The sequence below is a fragment of the Palaemon carinicauda genome, chromosome 17, assembly GCF_036898095.1.
Source record: "Palaemon carinicauda isolate YSFRI2023 chromosome 17, ASM3689809v2, whole genome shotgun sequence".
Taxonomy (NCBI): Eukaryota; Metazoa; Arthropoda; class Malacostraca; order Decapoda; family Palaemonidae; genus Palaemon; species Palaemon carinicauda.
Window position 1 is genome coordinate 47,662,192 of NC_090741.1, and position 23,351 is coordinate 47,685,542.

The window sequence follows — 23,351 nt, forward strand, 5'->3', positions numbered from 1 at the left end:
CCCTGGGTGTGATTCAGCTTATATAATCACCGGCTAAGTTTAATATTGAAAAATGTTATTTTTATAATAAAATAAATTTTTGAATATACTTACCCGGTGATTATATATTAAAGGACCCTCCCTTCCTCCCCAATAGAGACCCAGTGGACCGAGGAGAAAATTGAGTTCTGTGTTTACATTGAGTACTGAGTACCTGCACGACAAATGGCGCTGTTGAAGTACACCCCCTACCTGCATAGCGATCGCTGGCGGATTTTTTACGTAGAGTTTTCTGTCGAGCAACAGAGTTGCAGCTTATATAATCACCGGGTAAGTATATTCAAAAATTTATTTTATTATAAAAATAACATATTACGTATTACTGTAGCCATGGGTCCCAAGAATGTTGCCGAAGGAAAGAAGAAGAAGATGATGCTCTCGATGGAGACGAAACTTGAAATCGTAAAAAAGTACGAGTCTGGCCTGCGTTTAAGTGCGATCACCAAGGAGTATGGCCGGAATCCATCTACGATAGGCACCATCCTGAAGCAGAAGGCGGCCATCAAAGCAGTGGCACCTTCTAAGGGCGTCACTATTTTCTCCAACAAGAGAACCCACGTGCATGACGAGATGGAGAGGCTGCTTCTTGTGTGGATCAAAGACAAAGAGATCTCAGGAGACACCATCACTGAGACTACAATTTACCAGAAGGCCTCCGCCATTTTCGGTGATATTGTGCGTTCTCAGGCCCAAGAAGGGGCAGGAGAAGGAACATCACAGCAGGAACCCCCAGAGTTCAAGGCTTCTAGGGGGTGGTTTGAGAAATTCAAGAAAAGGACTGGCATTCATTCAGTGGTACAGCATGGGGAGGCAGCCAGCTCGGACACGAAGGCCGCCGAAGCCTTTGTTAAAATGTTCCACGAGTTGACTCTGCAGGAAGGCTACAGTTCGCAGCAAGTTTTCAATTGCGACGAAACTGGGCTTTTCTGGAAGAAAATGCCTCGTTGGACGTTCATCACGGCGGAGGAGAAGAGGCTACCCGGACATAAGCCTATGAAGGACAGGCTTACCCTTGCTTTTTGTGCAAACGCTAGTGGGGACTGCAAGATAAAGCCCCTGCTGGTGTACCATTCAGAAAATCCCCGAGCCTTCAAAGCCCACAAAGTCATCAAGGAGAACCTTCCCGTGATGTGGAGGGCGAATGCTAAAGCCTGGGTAACGAGGCAACTTTTCATTGATTGGGTGAATGTCTGCTTAGGTCCGACTGTCCGAAAATATTTGGAAGAAAAGCGCCTCCCTATGAAATGTCTGCTGGTGTTGGACAATGCTCCAGCTCACCCTCCCTGCCTCGAGGAATATCTTCTGGCCGAGTATTCCTTCATAAAGGTCCTATATCTACCGCCTAACACCACCCCTCTCCTCCACCCCATAGACCAGCAAATTATTTCAAATTTAAAAAAATTGTACACGATCTCTTCCAGAGATGTTTCCAATTCACAGAGAGTACGAACCTCACTCTGCGTGAATTTTGGAAAGGTCACTTTAATATCGTGATATGCCTCAAACTCATCGATCTCGCTTGGCAGGAAGTTTCGAGGCGTACCCTGAACTCATCTTGGAGGAAGCTGTGGCCTGATGCTGTCTCTGCACGAGACTTCGAGGGGTTCGGGAAGCCTGGAGGCGAAGCGGAGATCGTTGACGATCCTGAACCCATTCAGCAGTCTGAGGTGGCTGACATCGTACATCTTGGTACGTCCATGGGGCTGGAAGTTAGCGCCAAGGATATAGATGAACTTATAGAGGAGCACCACGAGGAGTTGACGACGGACGACCTGAAGGAGTTGGAGACGATCCAAATGAGTGTTATTCAAGAGCAGTTCTCTAGCTGTGATGAGGAGGATGTTACACCTTTGAAAACGGCAGACATTAAGGAAATTCTCGCATGTTTCCATAAGATGGCAGACTACGTCGAAAAGGAACATCCAGAAAAAGTTTATACCAACCGTGCGCTTCAACACTGCAATGATGTTTGCCTAACGCATTTTAGAAATGTGTTGAAAATTAGGCAGAAACAAGCTTCAATGGATAGTTTCTTATTAAAGAGGCCAGCGGTATTAGTAGGCCAAGACGAAGGTGAAAGTGAAGAAAAGAAACAGAAAAGAGGAAGTGATGAAGAATTAGAAGGTGAAAATAAAGAAAAGAAACAGAAAAAAGAAAGTGATGAAGAAGTAGAAGAAATTCAGAAAATATGAAAAACGTAAAGTTATAAAAAAGCAAAAAAAAAAATTCAATTTTAAGTTTTATGTTACCGTTAAGTGTTACAGTAATTTTTTCTTTCATTTTATAGTTTTCCGTACGTAATGTTAAGTGTTAATTATTTCTGCCATTTTTTTATTTCGTAAAGTTTAAGTGTTTGTGTTAAGTGTGTAAATTACTGTACGTAGTCTGTCACTTGTTATGTTTTCTGCCTTATGCCATCCTCCTCTGCCGCGACTTCGCTATCGGACATCGTCTCAATCAAAAGGTAAGTTTCAACCTTTTTGTTACACTAATTAACTGTAACCTTTTTTTCAGGGTATCAATCCTTAATTTAGGTGTACGTACAGGTAACAATACACCTTCACTGATCCAAATGCTTTACATACAGTACCGTAACTTTTATACAGTAGAAAAGAAAACGGACCATTTTCTTAAGGCTTGGAGGGGATAACTAGGCTATAACTACATTATTGAATAATCACATGGTGGTTTCTGGAATGGATTAGGCTGTTTTTAACGGTTGGGTTAATTATTGAATGATAGAAATGGCTGCATTGCATGTTTATTACTACAGTTTATCGTGTTTATGAAAGAAAAGGTGTCTTTTCGTAAGGCTTGGAACGGATTATGCTATTTACATGTAAAACGTGACTCAGGATACGAAAAAATCAGGATACGAAACCGTATCCTGAACGGATTACTTTCGTATCCTGAGGCATCACTGTACTCATAAGAAAGTTCCACGCAGCAGTTCATTGCCTGTCGCTTCCCGGCGGGAGACTATCAAGAATCTCTTCCGAAAGAGAGGCTTTTTGGGACCAACTGCGAAACAACTTTCTGGATACCTGATGAAAGTTGTCCACAGCAGTCTAAGAAGCCAAGTGGAAAATCTTCTGTGATTGGTGTCATAGGGGGAATACTGCATCACTCAAGGCCACTATTCCCCTAATTGCTGACTTTTTGGTGTTCCTGAAGTACGGGAAATCCCTTTCAGTCACTGTGGTAAAAGGTTACTGCTTGACCTTGAACCAAGTTTTCAAACTAAATGGGCTTGATCTTTCCTCTTCATGGGAACTCTTAGCTCTCATTAGGAGCTTCGAGCAGATTCGTCCTCTGCAAGAACTTAAACCTCCTTCCTGGGATGTGACAAAGGTCCTTAGGGATTAAAGAAAAATCCCCTATGAGCCTATGCGTAAAGCCTTGGACAGGGATCTTACCTTGAAGACCATCTTTCTCCTTGCCTTAGCTTTAACCAAGAGAGTGAGCGAGTTGTATGGCTTATCTTAAGTTTTGTCACATTCCAGATGGTGGAAAGAATTATCATTATCATTTGTTCCCAAATTTGTGGTCAAGACTCAAAATCCAATTGAGAATGTCATTAAATTTTACGCCTTCACAGTTTTGTTTCTCAAATAGGTAGCTGATGACCCGAATGAGCTTTTACTTTGTCCCAGAAGAAAAATCCGTAAATATTTGAAGAGAGCAGCCTATCTTAGGCACAGAATATCTTTAAGTTATTTGTGAGCACAGGTTGCTCCAAAAAGAAAGTGTCCACACACAGTTTCCTTTGGGCTAAGGGAAACGATCATGAGGGCATATACAGTAATTCCTTAGGGAAGTGTAGCCAGGGGAACCCACTAGAGGCTAGAGCACATGATATTTGTGGTCTTTTTGCAACTCTAGCATTCTGCAGGAAACCACTTGGTGGCCCAAGTCCTCAAATCTGGTGTCTGGAAGAGGCAAAACACTTTTATAGACCACTATCAAAGAGATTGTTTTCTCAATTCCTTGGACACTTTCTTTAGGCCTTATTGTTGCAGCTCAACAAATACCAGTAGTATAATTTAATGGTCTTATGGGACACCTATCTGTGTTGTCAAAGGCATCCATTATTCTATGCATTATAAGGGTATGAAATGTGAATCAAGGCAGAGGGTGATCATAGATGGACCTGAAGCCTTCGCTTGGAATTCACCGTAATGCAAGTAAGAATGCCATATTTTTTCAGCAATAAATGACTATATTTGATATATAGATGATATGACTCTGTGTACATATAGCTTCACCTCATTCACAAGACTCGACCTTATGGATTAGACTGTACAGCCCTGCCTCTATGAGCCGGCAACACAGCACCCTCTTAATCTACTTTTGACTTTTTACTCCTACTTACAATTAATTGTAACTGTCAAAGAAAGAGGGTATACCTCTTAACAGTGACTTCCCCCCACCAAAGGAAAACTCCCATCGAAATGACTTGGAAGTTTGTATCTGTGTAGGAATATACTACAAAAGTATAAAACGATATTTCCTAGCTGAAACATGATTCATTTATTCAAAGGTCCCGCCTCAACCTGCCTGTAAGTTTTTGACCAGAAGATAGTGAAGTGAGCCATGCAGGGACCCATAGCGCCGCCATACACTGAGGTTGCTTAGCAACCTATAATGATGCATTCAAACCTTTTTTCTTTTTGATTCTCTGGTCGTAGAAACCGAGACAGGAGTAACCCATTTAAATGACTCAGGTTTTTATAGCTAGAAAAAAATACAAATTGTACCGTTGGCTTCATTAATTCCGGTGTGCTTCACAGGAAGCTAAGGAGTCGTCTAACAGCTGTACCCTGTAGCAGGTAAAGCTATGTTTAGCAAGAGAGAAACTGTTGGCAACGCTGCTTGTAAAAGTCACTGAGCCTGGAAACATGTAATCAAAATCATATTTTCATTATTTTTCCAAAATGTTGTATAGAAAAATATTGTTATTTGCTTAAAACACTTCGTAAAACTAATAAAATTGTATTTGATCACATGTTCACGAGCTCAGCGACTTTGTTTTACAGGCAGCGTTGCCAACAATTCTCTTTTGCTAAACACAGCATTACCTACTACACTGTATAGCTATCAGACATCTCTCTAGTTTTTTTGATGTGTACTGGAATTAATAAAGCAAACTGTATCAAAACAATTCAAATGGCAGCCGCTGCGTGATTTCTTTGGTCTAAAAACATTAAATAAGATAATCCAGGAAACTCACTATCTGCATTTTATTTAGCACTATCAAGCCATTCATGAAGTACATAAATACAGTAAGTTTCTAGAATAAAATTGCGTAATGAAACTATAAAATAACCTTTACATTTATATGAAACATGGTGTAAACACTACAGTAATATCTACTCAAATGTGGAGCGTGCGGACGGCCACTTGTACGTTTCTCTTGTCATAACATACTTTACTGTATTATATACAGAATGTAAGGTGATTATATATTGATTTTATATGTAAGGGGACTACTTGTTGACTTCTGAAAATAGTTAGCATCTGAGTTATGCCAAAATTTAACCCTAGGGGTAATTGTGCAGTAACGATTTACGAACAATTTCAGCTACGAGTGGTCTTTCGGTCCCCATTGTGATGTATATACAGTACAGTATATATAATTATGTGTATGTATATGTATATATACTGTATTATGTATGCATGTATACATATGTATATGTGTATATGTAAATATATATACAGTACATATACTAGCTCCTAGTAGTCCAAGTGATAGAATATATAACTTTAGTCTTATCTACCAATGTAGACTTAGTCTGATAATTATACAAAATTCAATAGGTATTACTAAGCACAAGTTGTGTCAAAGATGACAAATTCGTAGATAATTTGTATTTTTCCTAACTATACAAACCTTAGCTATTTACATGGGGTAATTACTAAGACGTAGCTGAATGACGAGCCATAAAGTTTTAACGAGGGTTTACTACCCCGCCGCCAGTTAGCGGGGGGTAGGGAGGGGTAGCTAGCTACCCCCCCCCCACACACACACACACACCGGTGAATGCTTCCCTTTGCTTAGAGGTAGGACTTATCTTGGGGGACAGGGCTGGCGGGCACATATGTGTAAATAGCTAAGGTTTGTATAGTTAGGAAAAATACAAATTATCTACGAATTTGTCATTTGTTCCATAACTGAAGTACAAACCACACTATTTACATGGGGTGACTTAACCCTTAGGAAAGACGGTAAGTCCCCTGCCATACTGGCTTTGGCTTGCCCGGGGACCCCAAATTCGAGTGTGTAGGTACTCAAGAAGTAAGGGGTCCCTGCTCCTTGGTGGCAGCTGTGAAACTGCTGCGGCCTACGTAAGCTGTGTGTGAAGGTGAGAAGTGACTCGTCCTAGGAAGTTGACCTGGAGTTCTTCAGATGGAAATCTAGGCTAGGACTCTCCCAATACCACCTCGTCAGGATATGGGGACATGACAGTATTACACTTAATACTAGGAACACAAGGGAGCATGGTTTACCTGCAGAGGTTCGAGGTCAGCTGTGCAGAGAACCCAGGATGCTGCTTTCTCCAAGGGAGGAGAGGATGAAGAAAAGAATAAGGGCCAGGCAGATCTTTTCATTCACGCAGACTAAAACCGGGTAACAATGCCCTCAACCTTCTGCTACTTGTCCAATAAGGAGCCTGAGGTTAGACCAGCTGTTGTGCAGTCACCACAGGGCCGATAGAGAACGTATCGAGCCTCCTGTGTGTCACGTCTTGCAGGTAGTGGGCCGTGAAGGTGGTCTGACGCTTCCACACCCCAGCTTGAAGGACCTGCGTCACTGAAAAGTTCTTCTTGAAGGCCAGGGACGTAGCTACGCCCCTGACGTCATGCGCTCTAGGGCGACGTGACGGAGGAGGGTCAGGATTCAAGGCCAGATGTATCACATTGCGAATCCAGGCCGAGATGGTATTCCGGGTGACCCTCCTCTTCGTCTCCCCGGTGCTCACGGACAAGGCTCGCACCTGGGGACGAACCGCAACTGATCTTTTAAGATACAACCTCAGACTCCTAACTTGGCACAGTAGGAGATGGTCGGGGTCATCTGTCACAGAACGAAGACTCGAAACCCGGAAGGAGTCAAACCTTGGGTCCGGCACTCCCGGATTCTGAGTCTTGGCAACAAACTCAGGGACGAAGCTGAACGTTATCTCCCCCCATCCCCTTGAATGGGCGACGTCGTACGAGAGACCATGTAGCTCACTGACTCTCTTGGCCGAGGCCAAAGCTAGCAGGAAAACCGTCTTCCAGGTAAGGTGGCGATCAGAAGCCTGGCGTAATGGGTCGTAGGGAGGTCTCTTCAGAGACCTGAGGACTCGAACCACGTTCCATGGAGGAGGTCTCACTTCCGACTGAGGGCAGGTAAGTTCATAACTCCGTATGAGAAGGGAAAGTTCCAGCGAGGAAGAAATGTCCATTCCTTTAAGCCTGAAGGCAAGACTTAAGGCTGAGCGATAGCCTTTCACTGCCGAGACTGAAAGGCGCATTTCCTCCCGCAGATAAACGAGGAACTCCGCTATTGCTGGTAAAGTGGCATCGAGGGGAGAGATACCCCTTCCACGACACCAACCACAGAAAACTCGCCACTTCGCCTGGTAGACTCCTGCGGATGACTTGCACAGGTTGCCAGACATCCTGTTAGCAATTTGTTGCGAAAATCCCCTCTCTGTGAGGAGATGCTGGATAGTCTCCAGGCGTGAAGCCGAAGCGAAGCCACGGCTTTGTGGTAGATGTTGGAGTGTGGTTGTTTGAGTAGCTCGTGACGTGGAGGGAGCTCCCTCGGAACCTCCGTGATTAGTTGCAGAAGGTCCGGGAACCATTCTGCGTGATGCCATAGCGGAGCTATCAGGGTCATCGAGAGATTGACCGATGTTCTGGTCTTGTTGAGTACCCTCCTCATCAGACAGAACGGGGGAAAGGCGTTGTCCCACCGTTGTTGGAAGGCATCCTGCCAGAGAGCCTTGAGGTCCGGGACTGGGGAGCAGTACAGCGGGAGCTTGTGATTCAGCGCTGTAGCGAACAGATCCACCGTCGGGGAACCCCACAAAGTCAGGACTTTGTTGGCTATCTGAGGATCCAAAGACCACTCGGTACTCACTATCTGTGTTGCTCTGCTCAGACTGTCGGCGAGCACATTCCTTTTGCCGGGAATGAAGGGAGCCGCTAGTGAGATCGAGTGGACTTCGGACCATCTCAGGATCTCTACTGCAAGATGGGATAGCTGTTCTGAAAAGGTACCTCCCTGCTTGTTGATATAAGCCACCACCGTGGTGTTGTCGCTCATCACCACCACAGAGTAGCCCGCCAGGACTTGGTGGAACTTCTGAAGTGCCAGGAACACGGCCTTCATTTCTAGCAAGTTTATGTGAAGGTACCTATCTGATTCTGACCACAGGCCTGAGGTCCTGTGGTTCAGAACGTGGGCCCCCCACCCTTTGTTTGATGCGTCCGAGAACAGCATCAATACTGGGGAATGGACGAGAAGATCCACTCCCTTTCGTAGGTTCTCGTCCGCCACCCACCACCGGAGGTCCGTCCGTTCCGCAGGGCCCATAGGGATCAAAGTGTCCGGGGAGTCGTGGCCTTGGCTCCACCGGGACTTGAGTCGCCACTGGAGGGATCTCATTCTGAGGCGACCGTTGGGAACGAGACGGGTCAGGGAGGAGAGGTGGTCGAGGAGACGAAGCCACGATTGGGCTGGGAGTTCTTCTCGATTGAGGAAAGGTCTCGTGACCTTCCTCAGCCTTGCTATCCTGTCATCTGATGAGAAGGCTTTGTGGAGATTGGTGTCTATGACCATGCCTAGATATACCAGTTTCTGAGAGGGCTGCAGGGAGGACTTCTCGAGATTTACCATGATACCTAGATCCTGGCAAACTTCGAGGAGCTTGTCTCGGTGGCGAAGAAGGGTTGCCTCCGAGTCCGCTAGGATCAGCCAGTCGTCCAGATAACGAAGGAGACGGATGCCGATCCTGTGAGCCCACGAAGAGATGAGGGTGAATATACTGGTGAACACCTGAGGGGCTGTGGAAAGACCGAAGCACAGCACCTTGAACTGGTAGATCTTGTTGTCTAGGCAGAATCTTAGGTACTTCCTTGAAGACGGATGGATTGGGATCTGGAAGTACGTGTCCTTCAGGTCCAGTGTACACATGAAGTCTCGTGGTCTCACCGCAAGTCTGACCGTGTCTGCCGTCTCCATGCTGAACGGAGTCTGCTTGACAAACCCGTTCAGGGTTGAGAGGTCGATGACTGGTCTCCAGCCTCCAGACACCTTTCTCACAAGAAAGAGTCGACTGTAGAAGCCTGGGGACCCGTCTACGACCTCCTGGAGAGCGTCCTTCTTCAACATGGTCCGGACTTCTACCCGAAGGGCTTGCCCTTTTGCCGATCCCATGGCAAAAGAGCTCAACGACACTGGATTCGCTGTCAGGGGAGGTAGAGAGGCTGTGAACGAGACGCGATAACCTAGAGTGATCACGGAGATCGTCCAGGCATCTGCCCCGAGTTGCTGCCACCTTGTCGCGCAACTTTGTAGGCATCCCCCCACTGGTGGACATGCAGGGGGATTGTCAACCCTAGCGTTTACGACCTCGGCTGTTACCTCTAGGGTTCTTGCCTCCCCTGGAGGACTTCTTGCTCCTTCTGCTCTTGGCAGGAAAGGGCTTAGACACCTTGGACTTCCCTGCAGTAGTCTTCTTAGTGTCCTTAGCTGGACGGGGCTGTTGGGCCACTGGAGGGTTGTAGAGCCTCGATGTCAGGGCCCTGTGGATGAGGGAATCCTGGTTGGACTTCCTCCACCTCTCAGCGGTGAGCTCTACGTCCTTAGCCTCAAACAAACTCTTACCGAACACGGAAGAGTGTCTGAGCCTGCTAACCTCCGAAATGGGAACTTCTGGTGGAACCTCTCGGCCACACCGTCCCGACGTTTGAGAATCGTATTGGCCCACAAGCTCGAGACTTGGTGGGCCAGAAACTCAATGGTCCGTGTGCCCGAGAGTAAGAAAGTCTCCAGCGCCTTCCTGGTGCTTTCTTTGGAGAGGTCCTCGGACCGCACCAGGATGCCCAGAGACCCCAGCCAGATGTTGAGCCACGAAGTTGCCTGCATGGCACACTTGGTGACCTTCTTCTGGCTCAAGATCTCAGTGGCTGAGAAGGACACGTGCCGGTTGGAGTCTCTCTCAAGAGGGACTCCCCCTGTGAGTTCTTCCACAGAGTGGTGTAACGGAAGACTCAGACAAGACTCCTCAAGGATCTCGAAGTACCTCCTCTGATGGACTCGAGGAGGCGGGAGGAGCCTGTTACCGGCACTCGATCTGCTGGAGGAGGCAAGCTCAGAGAGCTGGCCCTCGACCTTGTCCCGGGCACTCTTCACCCCCTGAGACCAGGGCAAAGCTGCACTGGCCCTAGAGGGTTTCTGGGTTCCATAGACGCGGTCCAGGATCGTGTCCTTACCTTCACGAGGGGGAATCTCAGGGTCTGGGATCCCGTTGAGGTTCCTCATGAGGGTCAGGACTTGCCAGAAAGCGTGTTCTGACTCCTGGTGCTCTCCTCCTGAAGGACTGGCAACGAATCTCCCGTCCCCAGTGGCTCTTCCTGGGGGGACGCGTGGACATCCTCGGCGGCTCTAGATGGTTCCTGCCTAATCCTTGCTGACGATTTGGGAATCGTCTTAGAGTCCTTAGGCTCCCTCCTGGGCGGGATACAGGACTCGAGCAACGAAGGGGGCAGGCTCTTTTCCACCCCTGGACAAGAAGACTTCTCAGGGAGAGGCGGCGCTTCCCCCATTGGTGCGATGGGGGAATGGTCCGGCTCATCCGACTCTCCTGAGGATGGGTAGTCCTCATTTGCAGGGGAGGGAGAGAAAGTCTGGGGGGAGAAGGAGCCTTGCGCAAGGACCTGTGAGGAGACAATATAGGCCTTGGAGGAGTTTCCACGGGAGAGACTCCTCTCTTCCTCTTCAGGGGGGAGGAAGCTGCCGCTGGTTTGTGACCCCCGTCAGAGAGGGCTGGCTTAATCGCCTGCACAAGAGCTCTGACTAGGGTGCCGAACCAGGGCTGCTGGCTGACAGTCGCGCTGTCAGACATTCCCTCTGGAGGGAAGGGGATCGTACGATCCCTAGGAGGAGTCGACAAATGTGGGTTCGCCTGTGGGGCTGAAAGGAAAGAGTCCCTAGACCTGTCCGGGAAGCACTCCTCCTCCGGCGAGCGCGCTGGTCTGCACTTGCGGGGAGGGGAACGAGACGAAGACCTGTCCGCCTGGCGGCGCTCATGCTGGGGGTCGCGTGACAGGATCTGGTCAGGGTTACGCGTGAAAGGCTCGCGTCGACACAGGAATCTCGCGCTCACGTATCCGCGTGGGCGAGGGCGGGCGCGGCAGCGCGCAGGCGAGTATACCGGAGCGGGTGCGGGAGCGTGCAGCAGCTGGAGCTGGCGCGTGGTCATGGGCGCGCGTAGGAGATGGCGAGGGCGTGTGGCACGCAGGAGCCGGAACGGGAGGCGGCCGGACGCGAGGGAGCGCAGCATCCTGATGCGGCCCCGGAGAGCGCGAGATAACGGGGGCGCCTGAACGCTTGTCCGGGAGAACCGGGCGAGGGCGCGTGAGCGCTGGTGCAGGATCGCGTGCGGCAGGGATGGCGCGTTGGCGCGAAGGTTGGCGCTGGTCCGACAGGACCGGCATGCTCGCCTGTGGGCGCGCTGGGCGCGCATCAGGATGTGGTCGCACTGGGGTGCGCTGCTGCGGCGGCCGCGCAGGGCGCGCGGTTGGATGAGGGTGCACAGGTGTGCGCTGGAGGGTTGCGTTAGGCGCCTTGATGACAGAAACGGGGCGTGTGACAGGAACCGGGCGCGTGACAGGAACCGGGCGCGTGACAGGAACCGGGCGCACAACCGGAGCGCGTGGTCTGGAAGGAGAGCCCAGGGGCGGCCGTGAGCGCCCATGCGCTAGCTTGGGAGCCTCCTGGGCGATGCGCTGAGATGTTGAAGCGCGTTGGCGAGCGCTGGATCTGGAACCGCGCGTGAGCGCGATAGCGTGTCGCGCGTCTCTCCAGACGGGCGCAGCGAGTCCAGAGGAACCTGTGGGTGCCTGTGCGCCAGCGAAGGAACCTCTTGGACTGCGCGCGACGAGGCAGGAACCGGGAGACGCTGGGGCGCCGGTGGGCGCGTGAGCGCAGGTGGCCGCGTGTGCGTAGGTGAGCACTGGTGCTGTAACAGGAACTGCTGGAGGGTGCCGGGGCACAGAAGGGTGTGGGCGCGCAGGGGAACCCTGGCGCGTAGCAGGAACGGTGGCGCGCATGCATGTGGGTGATCGCCGTGGCACTAAGTCAGGAACAGCGGCAACCGCAGGCACAGCAACGACGGCAGCAGGAGGGTGCACAGGAAGAACCTGGCGCTTGAGGGCGAGAGGCGCGGTTTTGCGCTCAAGACCCTTCAGCCCCGAAGGACCCGGAGACAGCGCAGCGGCAGGATCAGGTGGCGCGTCACGCGCATCAGGAACATTAGAGGTTGACGGCAACTCAGCAGGTCTGGGAGACTGGTCACTGTGTCCCGAAGGACGGCCATCATCCGAAGGTGATCGCGAACGATCCCCGGAGAGGTCTAGGGTGGTAGCTGGCAGGATCGGTGAATGGCGAGTCATCTCCTCCGCAGAGGACTGTGGCGACGACGAGCCGAAGAGACGCCTCTTAACCCCCTTGTAAGGGGAAGGAAGGCCTCTATGGCGAAGGGGAGGACGAGCCTTCTGCCTTATGCGCCCACGAGGGGCCGTGGGATCAGCAAGCTGACCATCAAAGGGCCTCCGAAGAGGAGTCTCTGTAAGTGAACTCCCCCAAGGGGGAGAATCACCGGCAGGAGAGACCGTGGGACTTAGATCCTCCCTCGAAGGGTGTTCGAAGGGGGAATCTAAGCCGTCAGCTACCTCGGCCACAGGAGATGACTTGACCCACGAGATGACTCCGTCACAACATTGTCAACCACAGACAGAGGATCTATCCCTGCTGTAGTTGGCGATTGTTTGACGGCTGCACCAAGTTTGATCATGTCAAACAGGGCTTCCTTGGAGGGCGAACCCTGCAGCCCCAAGGAAGCCCAAAGCTGAAACAAATCATGACTAGACATCAAATCCTTCTCTGGGGGAGGAGGGGCAGCCGCTTCGCTATGGGAGGCAACTACCTCTCCCGCACCCCGGGATCGGTCAACAGCAAAGCGGTCTACGCTACCACTCGCCGGCCTCTCGGAAGAGACCGCTCGAGGGGGAGCTTCGGAGGAGGAAAGGGCAACGGAAGAAGTAGTCCTGGAATTTTCTCTCTTCAGAGAAACCTCTGAAGGAGAAAGATCCCTTTTGGCCTTCTTCTTCCGGCGCCGGGCAAACCTCTCCCACTGGGAGGTAGACCACTCCCTACATTCAATACATACATTATCACTATCACACCGCTGGCCCCTACAGTGAGGACATAAGGTGTGGGGATCGGTGTCGACCGCCGACATAAAGGTCCCACAAGGGCGGCCGGGAAGTCCAGGGCAAGTACGCATTGGTAGTAGAGGCCAACTTCAAGCACACTGAAAAAGAGAAAGCAAAAACAGATTAATATGGCAGTCAAAGCGAGGGAGAGCGCAGACAGGTCTGATCTCTTCCCGAGCCAAAAGTAAAGTGAAGCATTCACCGGTGTGTGTGTGTGTGAGGGGGGGGGGTAGCTAGCTACCCCTCCCTACCCCGCTAACTAGCGGCGGGATAGTAAACCCTCGTTAAAACTTTATGGCTCGTCATTCAGCTACGCCGAAGTAATTACCCCATGTAAATAGCGTGGTTTGTATTTCAGTTATGGAACAAATAAGTGTACAGTTGTCTTGCAGTAGCTAATTCAAGAATGTTTAGTAATAGATATCATTTTTTTTTTCAGTTTTCTGGCCAAGAGCATGCTAATAGCTTCCAGCTGAATCTTCAAGACTGGATACGGTATGTATTGTGGACAAAAACCTTTGGTCCAGCACATGAATTAGAATGTTTACTTTTTTATTATATAAGTTAAAAAAAAAAACATTGAACTTTATATACTGTACGCCTGAATATTCTTACAATGAAACAATAGATGACCCTGGGGGTACTAAGCAACATAATTCATTACTATATGGATCTATAGAAATTAAACAATTCATTACCAGTACAATGAAGGTATTTGAACTTGAACATTACACAGATAAGGCTTGAGCAAGGGATAAGACCGGAGTGAAAACTGTCTTACAAAGTGCAATGAGGAAATTAGGGGAATGAAACTTCTTGAGTTTTCTATGAAAATATTAAGAAGGTACTAGAGAAAATGATGAGAAAAATTATCCATTTTGCTAAATGACAATATCAGCTGCGTGCTTATGAGATCAATAACAGAAGCAGCCTTTATTGTGACTCAATTTGAAGAATACCACAAAAGGAGGAAGAGATTATAACATATATTTATGTTACCAGAAAACCAAGACATAATTGATTGAGCATTTTGAAGGGTGTGGGTTTCAATAACTCCTAAGTTACTGATGTTGCTATACCATAACATTAGATGTAAAGTGAAACGTGAATATCAAGAGAATTTTGAGATGAATGTTGGTGTCGGTCCAGGATTAACTTTGATTACTGTACTTAGGTGTTTTTAAAGAAAAAGGAAGATGCTAAAGAGTGCAGACAAGGGGGCCCCCTTGTACTATTTTATGTACAGCAAAATCTCAGGGAGAGGTGTTGGAAGAGTGGAACATAATGGGGAATGGAAATGAAACCGGAGAAAAAGTACAATAAAAAAAAAGTGCCAACGTGGGAGTGACCTGTATGCTGGATACCGAACGTAGCAGATGATATCACTACAGATTTCTGGATTATGAAAATAACATACAGTATAGCAAGATATTTTAATGTCAAAAATACATATAAAGAAAAACTCAAAAGATACAGTTATTGTGAGATAAGGTAACAAAATGCCCTCTCTATTTCAAAACCTGCTTGAGAGATACATTGGCCTATCAAGCTAAAGTTGAGGAAAGAGCAGTAGCACATTGATAAGATAGAGAGAAATTGTCAGAATACTGGTAAATTAAAATGTCTAATTACTAGACAGAGCATGTTCTATGATGGGTACAAACAGCAAGCACGACTGCTAGAGATATATAGGAATGACCCAATATATGGAAAAATTAAGAAGAAATACAGTATTAATGAAAAGTCTGATAACTCAATGATTGAGATGGTATGAGCATGTGATGAGAAGGGATGAATGACACTTAGTCAAAAAAAGGATTCTATGATGAAGACATGTAGGAAGGCCCAGGATTTTGTGGAGAAGGGGCTGTCCGAAGACCTTGTCCTAATGAGTATTCAGTGAGACCACAAAGGGCAAGTGAGAACAGAGATATCTCATTTCCCCTCTAGGCAAAAAAAAAGGGGGACGAGTGGGATTACAAATGTATGATATTCAGAGAAAATCCAGTACATGGCACAAAGGACATGTTCTTACCTCTCAATTACTTATTAAGCACAGCTTAATTCACTGATGCATTACTAATTAACACTGGCTGCTATTTGTATCATCTTCATATTATTCGATTTAATAGTAAATAAAACTCCTTTCGTAGTCCTTTGATATTAAGAGACACGTGTATTTATTAAAATCAGATAGCCTGCAGTATGTTTTTCACATACACAACTCACAAAGGGAAGAGAGTTGTATCTTGAAAAAATTTTATACAGATAATTTTCTAAATCAATACTGTACCCCTGAAGACATTTTGAATATGTGAACAATGTAAAATCTTTTCTATATACTGTATAGACATTAATATATCATAAGTGATACATAAACGGCAATAAACATGATCATGTTTAGTATGCCATGAAAGGAAAGTGTTCTTTCTCAAATGAGGATGAGTCAACATTGAAACTGCCATTTAGACAATATCCAATGGAAACTGATAACTATGACTATGATAGGATATAGCTCAACTAAATGAGCTATACTGTAAACCAGAAAATTGATCCATAAAAATGTAAAATTAATGTTTTTTAATATAGCATGTGAAAAATGTGCATGGAAAGTAATATTGAAGTAAAAATTATTAATAAAACTTTTTTAACAAACTGTAACAGAGGTCATGAAAGAGACTGCATTGAAGGTAGAAGTACCTGACGTATATTAATATTAATGCGGCTTGTTTTTACATAATTAAGGATATCGTGTTTGACTGTACAATTCAATTCTTGCGTCTCCAATTGTTTTCCTTTAAACTTTAGTCTACAATTATCTTGTTCAAGTTCACTAACACCCTCTGATTTGCTGTTATCACAGTTTTTAGCAATCCATGGAGTTTCATCAACACACACAACTCTTGGAACAGCATGATAAGCCTGGCGTGTGGCTCCTGTCATGACGAGAATATCTCCACTATGAAGAAAGATAGCCGTAGGCCTAGTCTTCTTGGTTGCGCCTCCAATGAGAAATACTGCACTCTGGCCAAAACTGTTACCAAATGAAAAATAACAACAGTATTAAGGCAATAGACTGGGAAGTGAAATAATGGTGTGAGAGTAGCTAATTAATACCATGTATTCATCCATTGATTGACTGCACTATTGCTAATCTGCTTCACTCTGTTATGGTTATTGTAATCAAAATGTACTTCTACATAAACCCAACATAACAAGAATCACTAAAATGCAATAAAAACCATTGGATCAATATGCAGTATTAAAAATGTGGGCCACCGATGCAATTTATACCCAAGTTATGTTGAGTGGATATAACAGTGCTTATTATATGCAAGTAGATATTGGCTAGCTGTACAGATAAACTACAAATTAAAAAAATAATTCTTATTTTTCCTAGCTATACAAACCTGAGTTATTTCAATTGGGGTATGACTTTTGGCACACTTTGTTATGACCATAAAAAAGAATTCTTGTGGGTATGGCAAAAATGTATGATTGCACCTTATTCCCACTAGCACTTTGGTGAGGTGATATTATCATGAACGCAGTCACTCTTGTCTTTTGGTTGGGACTTGTGGGGTGGTAGAGGCAGGCAATACAGTAATACCTTGAAATACGAGTGTCCCAACTTACGAGAAATTTGAGATACGAGGATACGAGATGGTTCCCTATGCGGCCGCTAGGTGGCCGACTGTGCAAAAAGCTGCTCACCACGACAGCATTGCTCGGTCTTTCCCGTCGGATCTTCGTTGTGTAAAGTTATCTCCGAGCATCGGCCGTAGTGCTTGCATGTTTGTTCCGTAACTGAAATACAAACCACGCTATTTAATATGGGTAATTACTTTCGGCGTAGTTGAAATGACGAGCCATTAGAATTTTAACGAGGGTTTACTACCCCACCGCTAGTTAGCGGGGGGTAGGGAGGGTAGCTTGCTACCCCCACCCCCTCACACACACCTGTGATTGAGGTCACTTTGCTCTCGGCTCGGGTGGCAGACGGACGTGTCGCTTTCACCCTCGCCTCTTTTGGACAGCCATTACTGATCTTTCTTTTGCTTTTCCTTTGACAGAGTGTGTGAAGTTGGCCTCTGCTATGCGTAAGTGTCCTGGCTTACCTGACCGCCCTTGTGGCACGTTTATGTCGGCGATCGACACGGATCCCCACACCTTGTGTCCTTATTGTAGGGGCCAACGGTGTGATAGAGATAAGGTTTGTGGTGAGTGTAGGGAGTGGTCTACCTCCCAGTGGGAGAGGTTTTCTCGGCGCTGGAAGAAAAAGTCTAAACGGGATATTTCTCCTTCAAAGGTTTCTTTGGAAAGAGAAAATCCCAAGGACTCTACTTCCGTGGCCCAAACCTCCTCCGAAGCTCCCACTCGATCGGTTTCTCCCGAGAAGCCGGCGAGTGGTAGCGTAGACCATAGTTCTGTTACCGATCCCGGGGTGTGGGAGAGCGAGTTGCCTCCCATAGAGAGGCAGCTCCTCCTCCTTCCGCGGAGGAGGATATTATCATGCCTGTATCTAATAATGTTTTATTACAGCTTTGGGCTTCCTTGGGGCTTCAGGGTTCGCCCTCTAAGGAATCCCTGTTTGACATGATCAAGTTGGGAGCAGCTGTCAAACAGTCGCCGACGGTAGCAGAGATCGATCCTGTCTATCGTCGACGTTGTTGTGGCAGAGGCTTACGATGAGTTGTCTCAAACCTCTGCTCCTGATCTTGCTGCTGTAGCTGAAGGCTTAGTTCCTCCCTCCGAACATCCTTCGAGGGAGGAGCCAAGTCCTACAGTCTCTCCTGCCGGTGATTCTCCCCCTCGGGGGAGTTCACTCACAGAGACTCCTCTTCGGAGGACTGCTGATGGTCAGCCCGCTGACCCCACGGCCCCCAGAGGGCGTATAACACGGAAAGCTCGCCTTCCCCTTCGCCGTAGAGGTCTTCCTTCACCTCACAAGGGTGTTAGGAGGCGCCTCTTCGGCTTGTCATCTTCGCAGTCCTCCGCAGAAGAACCTCGCCGTCGTTCACCGACCCTGCCAGCTACATCCTTGGACCTCTCCGCAGATCGTTCGCGATCTCCTACGGTGGAAGGTCGTCCTTACAAAGGGCACGCCGACCTTCCACCCACCAGACCTGCTGACCTGCCGTCACTGTTCCTGACTGCCGATGCGCTGTGGGCTCCTTCTCATCCCGTTGTAAAACGGGCAATGGTCCCTTCGGGGCATTAAGGGCGTGAGCACAAATTGGTGCCCAAGTTCCGTAAGCGCTAGGTATCCCCTGCGCGCCAACGATCTCCTGCTGCAGAAGTTGGCGGGCACTCACCTGCGCGCACAAGCAGTTGTTCCTGTCACTGCACACCAGGGTTCCCCTGCGCGCCAACGCGCACCTGCAATGGTTCCTCCAATAGCGCGCAAGCGCTCACCTGCGCGCCAGCGCACTGCTATGGAGGTTCCTAAGATAGCACACAGGCGCTCACCGGACCTCCAGCGCTCTCCAGATCCTCAGCGCACTACTAAGCGCAAGCGCGCACCTGCAGAGAATCCTGATATAGTGCGCCAGCGCTCACCTGCATGTTAGTGCTCACCTGCATGTTAGTGCTCACCTGCGCGCCAGCGCACTTCTATGGAGGTTCCTGAGATAGCGCACAGGCGCTCACCGGACCTCCAGCGCTCTCCTGCGCGCAACAGCGCATAGCACTGGAATCTCCTGAGATACCGCACAGGCGCTCACCAGGACTCCAGCGCTCTCCAGATCGCCAGGGCACTTCTGCGCGTCCTCATCCTGATGCGCGCCCACGTTCTCCTGCGCGCCAGGCACGCCCACTATCTTCGGATCTGGGCGCAGTGGGGAGAGTAACCTCTTCCCCTGCTCGCCAGCGCTCACCTGCGCGCCATCGTGCGGTCTCCAACGCGCGCCCACGAGGTTGCGCAAGCACGCCCTGCACACCCGTCACTTCAGCCAGATGTGCGCACCGCGCGCTAGGGATATATCTCCTGTGCGCGTGCGCCCAACGTTATCGCCCTCACGGGCTCTTCGGTACGATACTGCGCGCAAGCGCTCATCCAGCCTTCTGCGCACTCCCTGTTGTCACCAGTCCATGCCTCTGCGCGCCATCGCTCGCCCACGCGCGACCCAGGGCAGGGCCCATCGCGCGAGCACCAGCCCGATTTGCAGCGCAATCACAGGCGCGACACCACATGCGAGGCTCCAGGACATCGCGTGGCCAGGTCATCGTCATCACGTTAACCCCCGCATACGCAGAACAGCGCTCTCGTTGGAGGAAGGGAGGTTTCCGGATAGGTCCAAGGACTTTTCTCCTTCAGTTTCTTTACAGGCGAACCCTCGTTTGGTAACTCCTCCTAGGGATCGAACGATCCCCTTCCCTCCAGAGGGAGTTTCTGACAGCGCGACTGTCAGTCAGCAGCCTTGGTTTGGGACCATCGTCAGAGCTCTCGTGCAGGCTTTTAAACCTGTTTTCTCTGAGCTTGGTCACAAATCATTGGCGGCTTCTTCTCCCCTGAAGAGGAAGAGAGGATTATCTACTGTGGTAACTTCTCCAAGGGCGAAGATGACTCCTCGGAAGTCCTTGAGGAAGGCCCCCTCTCCCCTCCCAGACTTTCTCTCCCTCCCGTCCTCTGGGGAGTCAGGTGAGGCGGGTCGTTCCCCCATCACACACCAATGGGGGAAACCCCACCTCGCCCTGAGAAGTCTTCTCGGGTAGGGGTTGAGAAGAGCCTTCCACCATCACTGTTGGAGTCCTGTATCCCTCCCAGGAGGGAGTCAAAGGACTCTAAGACTCTGCCGAAGTCTTCATCAAGTATTAGACCGGAGCCAGCCAAGCCCTCAGAGAACGTCTACGAGTCCCCCCAGGAAGAGCCTCTGAGGACAGGAGACTTTGCTGCCAGCCCTTCAGGAGGAGAGCTGCAGGAATCAGAACATGCGTTCTGGCAGGTTCTGACCCTTATGAGGAATCTAAATGGGTTTACGGATCCAGAGATTTCCCCTCGTGAGGGCAAGGAAACGGTCTTGAACAGAGTCTTTGGTACTCAAAAACCCTCGAGGGCCAGTGCGGCTTTGTCCTGGTCGCAGGGGGTTAAGAGTGCCAGAGACAAGGTCGAAGGTCAGCTCTCCGAGCTTGCCTTCTCCAGCCGATCCAGCACCGGTAACAAACTCCTCCCGCCTCCTCGTGTCCATCAGAGGAGGTACTTCGAGATCTTGGAGGAGACTTGTTTAGCTCTTCCTTTACACCACTCTATGGAAGAGCTTACTGGGGGAGTCTCTCTAGAGAGACTCTCCAACCGGCATGTCTCGTATTCGGCAACGGAGATCCTGAGCCAGGAGAAGGTGGCGAAATGTGCCATGCAGGCAACTTCGTGGCTGGACATCTGGCTAGGGTCTCTGGGCATCCTGTTACGATCTGAGGACTTGTCCAAAGAGAATACCAGGAAGGCCTTGGAGACCTTGCTCTCAGGCACTCGTACTATCGAGTTTCTAGCCCATCAAGTCTCGAGCTTGTGGGCTAATACCATCTTGAAACGTCGAGATGCTGTGTCTGAGAGATTCCACCAAAAGGTCCCCAGTACCGACATTAACAGGCTCAGACATTCTTCCGTCTTGGGTAAGAACTTGTTTGAGCCTAAGGACATGGAGCAGGCAGCTGAGAGGTGGAGGAAGTCCAACCAGGACTCCCTTTTACATAGGGCCCTAACATCGAGGCCATAAAAATTTCCAGCGACCCAGCAATCACGTCCTACCAAGAATACGAAAAAGGCATTTGCAGCAAAGACAAAGGTGTCTAAGCCTTTACCTGTCAAGGACAAGAAAGGCAAAAAGTCCTCCAGGGGACAGGAGGAAAGAATCCTAGAGGGAGCGGCTGAGGCCGCAAACGCTAGGATTGGCAGTCCCCCTGCATGTCCACCAGTGGGGGATGCCTACAAAATTGCGCGAGAAGGTGGCAGCAACTCGGGGCCGATTCCTGGACGATTTCCGTAATCAGTCAGGGATATCGCGTCCCGTTCACAACATCTCTACCTCCCCTGACAGCGGATCCAGTGTCACTGAGCTTCCTTGCCATGGGAAGTCGACGGGTCCCCAGGCTTCTTCAGTCGACTCTTTCTTGTAAAGAAGGCATCTGGAGGCTGGAGACCAGTCATCGACCTCTCGGCTCTGAACAGGTTTGTCAAGCAGAGCCCGTTCAGCATGGAGACGGCAGACACGGTCAGACTTGCAGTGAGACCGCAAGACTTCATGTGCACACTGGACCGCAAGACTTCATGTGCACACTGGACTTGAAGGACGCGTACTTCCAGATCCCAGTCCATCCGTCTTTGAGGAAGTACTTGAGATTCTGCCTAGACAACAAGGTTTACCAGTTCAAGGTGCTGTGTTTTGGTCTCTCCACAGCACCGCAGGTGTTCACCAGAGTATTCACCCTAATATCATCGTGGGCTCACAGGGTCGGCATCCGTCTCCTCCGTTACCTGGACGACTGGCTGATCCTAGCAGACTCAGAGGCAGCCCTTCTTCAACACAGAGACAAACTTCTGGGACTTTGCCAAGATCTGGGGATCATGGTAAATCTCGAGAAGTCTTCTCTGCTGCCCACTCAAAGACTGGTATATCTAGGCATGATCATAGACACCAATCTCCACAAAGCCTTCCCATCAGACGACAGGATAGCAAGGCTGAGGAGGGTCGCGAGTCCTTTCCTCAGACGAGAAGAGCTTCCAGCCCAATCGTGGTTACATCTCCTCGGTCACCTTTCATCCCTGGCCCGTCTAGTTCCTAATGGTCGCCTCAGAATGAGATCACTCCAGTGGCGACTCAAGTCCTGGTGGAATTAAGGTCACGATTCCCCGGACGTCATGATCCCTATGGGTTCTGCGGAAAAGACGGACCTTCAGTGGTGGCTGGCAGACGAGAACCTTCGAAAGGGAGTGGATCTTCTCGTCCTCCCCCAGGATTTGATGCTGTTTTCGGACGCCTCAAAGAAAGGGGGGGGGGGGCACATTCTGAACCAAAGGACCTCAGGCCTGTGGTCAGAATCAGAAAAGTGCCTCCATATAAACCTGCTAGAAATGAAGGCCGTATTCCTGGCCCTTCAACAGTTCAAACAATACCTGGTGGGCCACTCTGTGATGGTGATGAGCGACAACACCATCAGTAGTGGCTTATATCAACAAGCAGGGAGGTACCTTTTCAGAACAGCTATCCCATCTCGCAGTAGAGGTACTGAGATGGACCGAAGTCCACTCGATCCCACTTTCGGCTCGCTTCATTCCAGGCAAGAGGAATGTGCTCGCCGACAGTCTGAGCAGAGCGACACAGATAGTGAGTACCGAGGGGTCTTTGGATCATCAAGTAGCCAACAAAGTCCTGACTTTTGTGGGGTTCCCCGACTGTGGATCTGTTAGCTACAGCGCTGAACTTCAAGCTCCCGCTGTACTGCTCCCCAGTCCCGGACCCCAAGGCACTCTGGCAAAATGCCTTTCAACAACATCGATGTGTACGGCTTTCCCCCGTTCTGTCTGATGAGGAGGGTACTCAACAAGACCAGAATATCGGTCAATCTCTCGATGACCCTGATAGCTCCGCTATGGCATCACCCGGAATGGTTTTCAGACCTTCTGCAACTCCTAACGGAGCTTCCGAGAGAACTCCCTCCACGACACGAGCTACTCAAACAACCACACGCCAACATCTTTCACAAAGCTGTGACTTCACGCCTGGAGACTATCCAGCATCTCCTCACTGAGACAGGATTTTCGCAACAAGTTGCAAACAGGATGTCTGGACACCTGCGAAGGTCATCTGCATGGGTCTACCAGGCAG

At 49.1% G+C, this 23,351-nt stretch overlaps 1 protein-coding gene and 1 long non-coding RNA gene across 2 annotated transcripts in view; one reads left to right on the forward strand and one right to left on the reverse strand.

The window, feature by feature from the left end:
* LOC137656729 (uncharacterized) overlaps positions 1-23,351 on the forward strand; it is a 289,131-nt gene that overhangs the window by 247,566 nt on the left and 18,214 nt on the right. Inside the window, exon 2 of the long non-coding RNA XR_011047006.1 lies at positions 13,967-14,022. This is a non-coding gene — a long non-coding RNA (uncharacterized lncRNA). The remainder of the gene's footprint in view (positions 1-13,966; positions 14,023-23,351) is intronic.
* The window catches only part of AlkB (alpha-ketoglutarate-dependent dioxygenase AlkB), a 67,465-nt gene continuing 60,229 nt past the window's right edge, over positions 16,116-23,351 (reverse strand). Inside the window, exon 7 of the mRNA XM_068390970.1 lies at positions 16,116-16,561. Coding sequence (XP_068247071.1) covers positions 16,195-16,561 — 367 coding nt within the window. The 3' untranslated portion in view covers positions 16,116-16,194. The remainder of the gene's footprint in view (positions 16,562-23,351) is intronic.